The sequence below is a fragment of the Vipera berus genome (genome assembly GCF_964194415.1).
Source record: "Vipera berus genome assembly, chromosome: 3".
NCBI classification, from domain to species: domain Eukaryota; kingdom Metazoa; phylum Chordata; class Lepidosauria; order Squamata; family Viperidae; genus Vipera; species Vipera berus.
Genome location: NC_138204.1, coordinates 166144324 through 166153995, shown reverse-complemented (window position 1 = coordinate 166153995; position 9672 = coordinate 166144324). Strand labels below are relative to the sequence as shown.

Genomic DNA, 9672 nt, shown 5'->3' with positions numbered 1-9672 from the left:
GTCTTAAGCCACATAGAGAAAAATGGGAAACAGGTTCCTATTGCATTTTACTCTAGGACCTTATCCTCTGCTGAGTGCAACTATGCACAGATTGATAAGGAAGCCTTGGCCATAGTTGCTGGAGTTAAGAAATTTCATGATTATTTATATGGCAGGGATTTCACTGTCTACACTGACCACAAACCTCTGTTGGGATTGTTCACAACAGACAAACAAACCCCCCACATACTATATCCAAGAATGTTGAGATGGTCTATTTTTTTGTCTGCATACAATTTTAAGTTAATTCATAAACCAGGGAAGGAAATAGGCCATGCTGATGGCCTCAGCAGACTACCACTGCCACTAATGGATCCTGTTCCAGCTCCTGCTGCTAGAATACTGTCCATACAGGACTTACCTGAGTTTCCCCTCCACGCAGGGGATATTGCTGCTGAAACTGCCACAGATAAAATTCTGAGTAGAGTGTTGTCCTGGGTATACACGGGCTGGTTGGAAAAAAGTCCAGGCTCTGAATTTCAAAGTTATTTTGTCAGGAGACATGAGTTGTCTGCACATAAGGGTTGCATTTTATGGGGGAACAGAGTCATAATTCTCACTTCCCTAAGGGACAGGGTCTTACACTTCTTACATGAAGGCCATCCAGGCATTGTCAGAATGAAAGCTTTAGCTAGAAGCTACCTTTGGTGGCCTGGCCTTGATAAGGCTATAGAGGATCAAGTTCATGGTTGTTATACATGCCAGCAATCTAGGCCTGAAATGCCTCAGGCCCCAGTTCACAGGTGGGAGGAAACGCACACTCCCTGGTTTAGGATTCACATAGACTACGCTGGGCCTTTTCAGGGGCAGCTTTTCCTGATAGTAGTGGATAGCCACGCAAAATGGCTGGAAGTAATTCCAGTTCCTAATATGACTATTGCTAGGACCATCCAGGTGCTGAGAAAACTCTTTGCAACACATGGGTTGCCTGATATCTTAGTTTCTGATAATGGGGCCCAATTCACTGCTGCTGAATTTCAGGCTTTTCTTAGAGCTAACCTCATCAGACATGCAACGTCTGCACCGTTTCATCCTTCTTCTAATGGACAAGCCGAATGCATGGTGAGGACAACAAAGGAGGCACTCAAGCGTATTGTCACAGGTGACTGGGATCACAGATTGGCAGATTTTTTACTCTGCCAGCATTCTACGCCCTGGACTGCTACAGGTAAAAGTCCTGCTGAACTACATTTGGGGAGGCATTTGATTACTAAACTGGACAGGTTGCATCCAGACAGAGTGGCAGCAGAAGCCTCTCAATCAAAACCCCTGAGGGGGCTGCACATGGGCAATTGGGTTTGGGCCAGGAACTATGGTCCAGGGAATTTATGGGTTCCTGGTCAAATAACCAAGGCATCCGGACCCCTATCTTATGAAGTGGGGTTGGAGGGAGGGAGACTGGTCAGAAGGCACATTGACCAACTCAGGAAAAGGTTTCCAGAATGGTCACTAAGTGAGGACTGAAGCATAAGTCCCTCCCAAGGTCCTCAAACTGGTAGACAAGCCAGCCCACACTGGAACCACCAGGGTTTCCCCTTCTCAGCAGAAGTGGAATCTGAGGAAGAACCGGGAAGCACGGAAGTGCAACATGGAACCCCTGACCAAGCAAGCCAGCTGAACCTCAGCAACCACTGTGCCTACTCTGCAGAACAGACTGACTCTGGGGTGGGCCAACCTGGTGAGGCCAGCCAGAGCGTTTTGATTCCCCTTGACACGGGAGCACAAGGGGACATGGGTCTACCCAGCCCACTGGGTAAGCTGGTAGACCACAAAGTGAGGGAAACTCCAAGACATTCCTCTAGGACACACAAGCCTTCTGCATACCTCACAGACTATATTGTAAAATAAAGAGATGTATATTGTGTGACAACTGTACCACTACCTACAGAAATTGGGGCAATTGGAAACTGCGTGTAAGCATGTTCATTGAGACGTTGTTTAATCTCTTTGTAGTACTTACTGCATTAGCTAGCTGTTTAGCTGTTGTTTATTGTAAAATAAAGTGATGTATAGTGTTGTGAAACTTGTACCACTACCTGCAGAAATGTGGGCATTGTGAAACTGCCATTACTGCAATGTAAGCCTGTTCATGAAACATTGTTTAATCTCATTGTAGCTCTTACTGCGTTGGTAAGCCTGTTCAGACGTTGTTTAATTTCATTGTAGCCACAGCGAAATTTATGATTTATGATTTATTTATGATTTATTTATTATTTTCATTATGATTGTTGGGAGTAATTAATAAGCCTTGACAGTTGTTAAGACTATTTTAAGGGTGCCACAGTCTGATCTAAGAGGGGAGGGGTGTTATGTATTGGGCTTGTGGTGTTACACCACGTGCGTTGCTGGAGGAGCTAACGGCTCTCCAGCAACCCAGACAGGCTGTCTCCGGTCCTGCAATTGGTCAGTCCCAGGCGGCAAGTGTGGGTTCAAACCTATTGGCTGCCGCCTAGGGGATAGACTATAAATTGTGGTTGGTTGCGGCCCAAGCTTCAGTACAGTTCCAGCAAGAATAAAAATATGAGTTATTCTGTACTCAGCCTCGTGTCATCATTCCTGCTCTCCAGAGCCCACGACTTAACAGGCAGGTTTCGGGGCAAGTTTAATTCAAAGCAGGGGGGAAAATATATGGAATATTCCATTTCCACACTAATCCTCAGATTACTGGTTGCCATACCAAAGTAATCATGTTAGCTAAGAATTCTGAATTTTATTCTCAAAGCATTTTGAGGGCATGAAGATAATATAAATTGATTTAGAAATACAGCACTCTGCTAAAATACTATTCTTCCTTTTTTGACAATTCTCATGATGAGATACCAAAATCTTGAACTTATTCTAGTTGTGAGTTCATAAAAGTATTCATGAGACCTGTCTTTCATGTGCCATCATTCTCGTAGCAGTCTGCTGTTCTTTTCTTTCCCACAATTCAGTGAAACTCCAAACAAAACATCTTGGACATTTTCAAGGCAAAAAGCATGCAATGCCAAAGGAGTTTTAGAGTGATGGATAAAAGTAATAAAAAAAAGAAATAGAAAACCGCTTTGCCACTTTTAACCAAAAGAAGATCAGAAGTACTTTTTATTTACATTTCCAAATAATTTGGAGCACATAGATCAGTTTGATATTACTCTCTATGCCCAGTTCAGCTAAGGCTGATACAAGCAAAAGTAAAAGTTCTATGTGTTTCCGTGTACAGCAAAAGGCATTTATAAACACAACAGCACAAGTAAATTCTGGGAATACAGAGTTATGTGTCTATCATTTTGTGTGAAAGACTAACATTAATAGTACATTTAATCTTTGCACACCTTTTATTCTGCAGCTGCCAAGAGGTCAAGGAGTATAAATCAAGTTCTTATTCAGAAAGAAAGTATGTAGTTGGCACACAAGCCTGTTACATGCCAGTTCCAAGTACTCTAGCTGAGCAGGCATCGCCAAAGCTTTTGAATCTGTCAGTCAGTGGGACCTGCTTCCGAAGTTCTCTTCTGAAATGTATATGGTTTTCTGCATATATTAAGGTAGGCTTTGGTAAGCTACAGATTATAGAATTTTCCTATATTATTGTCTCTTTAAACTCCAGTAGAAGAGACTTTTATATTACAATGGTTTCTCTTTTGTTGTAAAAATGTAATAGCAGTTGGAAACTAAAGAAATCTGAGCTAGGGTTACTTAATAGTAGATATTTGATAGTATCGAATCTGACTTTTAGAATCAGGAGTAAATTATGATTCACCAAAATTTAAAGCATGGCTTATTTTCGCTAAAAATGCAGGCAAAGGTTTGCAGGATTATACCATTGGTTTTTTTTAAATCTAGCATCTTGTTTTATAGAATTGTCTAGAAAATATCTCTAAATATTACTATGTCTTCTGCTGCTGCTGCTTATTTTCTTTTTTTTTTCTTTTTAAGCAGGCTAACTTTTCAGCTCTATTTCTAGAATTACTCTTGCACTAACTGTTGTGATAAAGTTGCATTCAACAGCAGAAGCCTCAACTTTAAGAAATACAGGACTTTCCTATGATGCTTAACTGGATCAGTGAGGAAGGTATTGTGTTTTAGTATATCAAAAAAGAATCATATTAATTAACTCCCCCCCCATGCAAGATTAAACCAAAGAGTTTAACCCCTAAAGCATGAACAGAATTAAACTAACTTCATCCATGGGTCATGTCATCGGAACACATGATTCCAATCAAATTTCCATATTTATTCCAACATATAAAAGAGCAGTCTCCCCTCTCCCAACAATGTTTTACCACGATACAACTCACTGCCAAAATCTGGCAGTACAGAACACATCTCTAAGCACTGATTACCTGGGGTGGCCAAATGCACTTTCTGCTACCTGCTTTTTGTTCTCTAGAAGGACTAGTGACATCATGAAGTTTGCCAGGCTTAAGGCCTTAAGGGATACTACGCACTCTCCGGAGGGAAAAAGTGATTGATTGCAAACTGAATATGAGTCAATAGAGTGACAGATCCACAAAAAACAGAAATTAATCAACAGACTTGTTTTTTTTGCATATAATTTATTGTCAAGATTGAAAGTTATAAATAGTTGGAAGTCAAGGAAGTTCCCTTTATTTCCATGCACCCTACCTATGCTTTCTAGATAACATCCAGAGATTCTCCCAATATTTCTACCTGTGCAGTCCAACTGAGTTTTAGTTTTACTGTGAGAAAATTCTTCAAGCTCAGGCTGAAAGGAGGACTTAAGGTTTAAAAAAAAAACTTAACCCAGAGGAGAGCAATTTTGTAAAATTTGAACGGGAGAAAAATTATTATTTTCCTTTCCCTCTCTCCAGCTGCCTTCTCATTATCAAATCTCTCACCCAACCAGGTATCAGCTCCCCAAGGCACCTATTTTTTTAACTTATTAGACTGGTTGCAAGGAGTGTAAACAGCAGGAGCCGATCAGGCACAATGCCTCCTCTCCATCATCCATTGGGTCTGGGCTGCCATTCCACAACGTATCAGTGTAATGGAGGTGAGGACAAAGAAGCCGAGTTCTTCTTTTCCTTTCAGACAGACTGGGGCTATTCTTGGCGATTTTTTTTTTTACCCAATTCCAGGTTAAAACAGATGAGCTAGAAAGAAGCATGCCTTTAAAACAACAGCAACAACAACAATGCTACTACAATTATATGTTGTACTTTTGTAGATGAAGAGACGAATCTTAAGTCAGATTTATTTTTAGGTGTATAAATAGAATAATTTATTGTATACTCTACGTTCAAAAAAATCATTGCAAAATATTTGTGTGTGTGTGTGTGTGTGTGTGCATTATGGCTTGTCACATAGGCCAATGTTTAGATTGGATTTGGCATTTTTATTTTTATCCACCTATCAAGCCTTTCCCAAGGACATTACTATATTACTTATTTAATTAAAGTTATTGGCTATTCGACTTCAGCAGATTCTGAATGTCATGTATGTATTCCCATGGAACCCTAAAATGAGAACACCATGAAAGAATTCAAAGTCATTACAGTCTGGAACTCCACATCAAAGTTAATAAGAAAGTCTTTCTTCAGTTGAATAAACATTGGGGGGGAGGGGGAAGTGGACAGAGATTATCCTCTATCCATGGTTTTTTTATAGTTACTCTTCCTAATTGTCCTGCTGCTACCTCATACACCAAATATTCAAGAAGCTGACATGGTAAAGTTATATACAGCATTGAAGTGACCTCTTTGCAATGAGGATGCTTATCTATCCAATAAAGCCCTCGACAAAATGACAGTGACAGCTGCCTGGCAGCATTCACTTTGAATGGAACAGGATTGTCAGTATCCAGCATGTCATGATAGCTTAGAGCACCAAGACAAACATCTCAAAGCCCATTTTGCAAAATGGAATATTCTTTTCTCGGTTGCAGAAGTAATTTAGGATGCAATGTTTTCTTCTTATGGGATGAATACTTTTTTGGCTTTCTCTTGCTCTAGGAGTCTTCTGAAAGCTCAGCTGTTTAACCTGTTGGCAGCTACAAAACAAAATTTGGGTCAGCAGAAACAGCAAAAGAGAGAGAATTATGGGGGGAAAGAACTCCAAGGACCAAGGAGAGGAAAGCACAATGTCACCGAAGAGAAGCCAGAAGCTACCTCTTTGGGAAGAAAATCTTCTTTCTGGAAAAGATCCCAGAACACTTTTAAAGCGTGGGCTCCACTATGTAAGCCTGAACCTCGTCATGAAGGGGATGATAAACACACCCAACTTTTTATGGGGACTACCACAAGTCCAGAAATTGAATCTTTCACACAACCAGCTGGTGGCCCTTCCTCCCGCTTTGGGGAAACTTGAGCAGCTGGTGGTACTGAATTTGTGTGGGAACCGCATAAAGTCCCTACCTAAAGAGATTGGACTGCTTAGGAATCTGAAGGTTTTATTTGCCAATATGAATTGTTTGACTGAAGTCCCATTGGAGCTTGGACACTGTAAGAAGTTGGAAATTTTGAGCCTCTCACATAATTACATCTCTTGGCTCCCTTCTAGCATTGCAGAATTGGTCAACTTAAGGAAGCTGAACCTGAGCAACAATTGGTTTGTTTATCTTCCCATGAGTGTGTTTGCTTTGACAAATTTGGATTTTTTACATGTAGGCTGCAACAAACTTGAAACCATTGGAGACAGTGTCCAGTTTCTAAGCAAATTGCAGATCCTGATTGCTGAATATAACAACATTCATGCATTGCCAAGGTCTATCTGCTCAATCACTTCTCTCAAACTGCTAAATGTTGATTACAATGCTATACAAGCACTTCCCTATGAACTTTATTTGCTGCATCAATTGCCCAAAATTGCTTGGAATCCTCTGGATAAGGGACTCCATATTTTCCATAATCCTTTGTCAAAACCATTGCCACAGATTATAGATGGAGGAATAAATGCACTCTACAAATATCTAAAAGAGAAAAATCAGCTTGCATAAATTTATAACTTGATTTGGAATAGATCTGATAGTAAAGCCTCAACTTCTGCCACATGCTTTTTCTAGTTAATGTACAAAACAGATACTGGAATACAATTATAGTTGTTTTTTTCTGGAAGCAGGTACATTGATTGTGGAATAATATTTTTTTCAAATAAATGTATCCTTTGAATACTGAAATAGGAGTCAGAATAACTCTCTTCAATAATTTAAATTTTTATCTGTTTTAATGATTAATGAAGATAATAGCAATAGCATTTTAAATGTTTTTTCTTCTTCTGTAAGATTACATTACTGTTATTTTAAAGGGTTATTATGCAGTTGTTATTATGCAGTTGTGACAATAACTTATTCAAAATGTTATACATACAGTTCACACATATATGCTTTTGTTACTGAAACACCAAAAACTAGAAGATGAATTGGTATTTTAGGAAGCTTTTTATATTCTCTGAGTAATAGTTATTGTTTTATACCACCTGTCATGGTTTGTGCTTATTCCATTATTTTTTTAGTTCATTCTTATAGTTCTTATAGTTCTAGTTCATACAACCAGCTTTCAAAAATCATGATAGAAAGAAGTAAGTTTGCTACTAATGAAAGAAATGTCAACATTCAAAACTACTAAGCATTGCAAAAATAATTTTAGAACTCAGTACAGCAAAAATTTGTCAGCATGTTGTTGTTAGTTGCGAAGTCATGTCCGACCCATCGCGACCTCATGAACAACGTTCCTCCAGGCCTTTCTGTCCTCTACCATCTTCTGGAGTCCATTTAAGCTCACACCTACTGCTTCAGTGACTCCATCCAGCCACCTCATTCTCTGTCGTCCCCTTCTTTTATTGCCCTCAACCTTTCCCAGCATTAGGCTCTTCTCCAGTGAGTCCTTCCTTCTCATTAGGTGGCCAAATTATTTGAGTTTCAACTTCAGGATCTGGCCTTCTAAAGAGCAGTCAGGGTTGATCTCCTCTAGGACTGACCGGTTTGATCACCTTTTTCCTAGTATAAAGCCCATCATTGTTCTTTGCCTTCATGGTGCATATGCCCCAGGGTAAATCAGAGAAATGTCAATGTACCATAGAGTTCTTTTCATGCTTTAGGCATGGACACCTATAATACTATAATAATATTATACAATATTATTATACAATCTGTTTCATGGAAGTATTTTGTGGTAGCATAAAGAAGACTGTAAAACATTATCCACCCTGATTCTTTAATCCATTAACTTTCTTAAAACTCAAAAGTATGGAAGATTACCAGGGAGGGAAGAATAATTTAGTTGTGAATCTACTTCTGTTAATAGCAAAATCAGTCTACCTGGGAAGGTTGTGAATATGAATACAGTAAAAGGTTTGGTAATCAGGTGATGTATCTGTTCATAGAAACACCACTCTAGGAAAGAATGCAATGCACTCTTCAAAGATTTCCATTTTTATCCCAATTTACAGAGAAATAGTTTTTCTCACTTTTGTGCTTTTCTCACCTGTCACCATTACAGAATAACCTCCCAATAACCTGACATTAGAGTTGAAATCCTAGCAGATTTTTAAAATAAAACTTTACTTCAGAAACAAAACTCTCTCTGTGAAATACACTCTTGAAAAACTACACTTAGCAGTTTTAGCAATTTCCCTGCATGAGATGTATAAATGCAGAGCAAAGGAGGCTGACAGATAATTTGGGACTAACAGCATATTTCAAAAGTAAGCAACTGCCCAGTTTATAGAGGGTATAAACTCGATTTGTATCTCACTTGGGATTATTTGTGTAAGAAAATTAATTCTAAATATGCATGTATCAGTTTGAATTCTGTGGATGCTATTAGTAAAAAGAGAAGGCATACAACTGGTATCATACTCATATTTGACAAATAAGCTACCTAGCTAATCAACAGATGAAACATCAAAGCACATTCATTCCTGAATAAGTTATATTGTTATTAAAGTGATTATTTGTTTAATAAAACAAAATAAACTGGGTATTTTGTGATCCACTTAAGAATCAACATGATAAAATTAAGACACTTCAGTTCTATTTGTTGCAGAATAAACAAAGACTGTCTCACTGCTCCTTTGTACATCCCCTTACAAAGTAGTATATTTAATACTGGGGTGGAAAATCTGAATATCCATATGAATACAAACTTGGATAACAATTTGTGGAGGCTAATGGGATAAGATTAATTCTTGAAGGTTTGGGGCATATTTTCCCAAGACTAGGAAGACCCAAGATCATGAATATCATGCTCAGTCAGACTAACTGACCTTATAAGGTACTGGTGGAAGAAAACTGGAGAATGGAATGCTGTGTCTATCAACCTATGCTCTGGAAAAAAAAGTAAAATATAAATATACCTCTTTTAAATTATTTATTCAGGGGGACTCCAAAGTTAATCCTATGAGGAGGGAGCATCCTTAGAAGCATTGGAAAAAAATAGAAATGATGGCAAGAGTATATTCAATACTGTATTGTATGTCAGAATCACAACTAATTTCAGGAATAATGATTAAGTGATTTTATTTGAAATATCTTAAATACAGATATGTTGGGTCTTGTAAGCAGCTGTGAATTATTGTGTGTGAGTCAGCATTTAGTACTTTAAATTCTTGTGATATATACCACTTCTGTGGGAGGAAATATCCATGCATCAATAAATAAGAATTAGATCATTACAATTAATTCTATGGTTAGTCACATTT

At 38.5% G+C, this 9672-nt stretch overlaps 1 protein-coding gene across 3 annotated transcripts; it reads left to right on the top strand.

Annotated features, from left to right (window-relative positions):
- The first annotated feature begins 3425 nt into the window (after nt 1–3425).
- LRRC30 (leucine rich repeat containing 30) lies at nt 3426–9000 on the top strand. Of its 3 annotated transcripts, XM_081322575.1 has the most exons (3): nt 3540–3560; nt 3955–4087; nt 5988–9000. In XM_081322575.1, the coding sequence occupies exon 3, from the start codon at nt 6074–6076 to the stop codon at nt 6968–6970; it is 897 nt and encodes a 298-aa protein (XP_081178701.1). In that variant the 5' UTR covers nt 3540–3560; nt 3955–4087; nt 5988–6073; the 3' UTR covers nt 6971–9000. The 3 variants fall into 3 exon arrangements, with proteins under 3 accessions (XP_081178699.1, XP_081178700.1, XP_081178701.1); XM_081322573.1 differs by having other exon boundaries at nt 3426–4087; XM_081322574.1 differs by lacking the exon at nt 3955–4087 and having other exon boundaries at nt 3482–3560.
- The last annotated feature ends 672 nt before the right edge of the window (nt 9001–9672 follow it).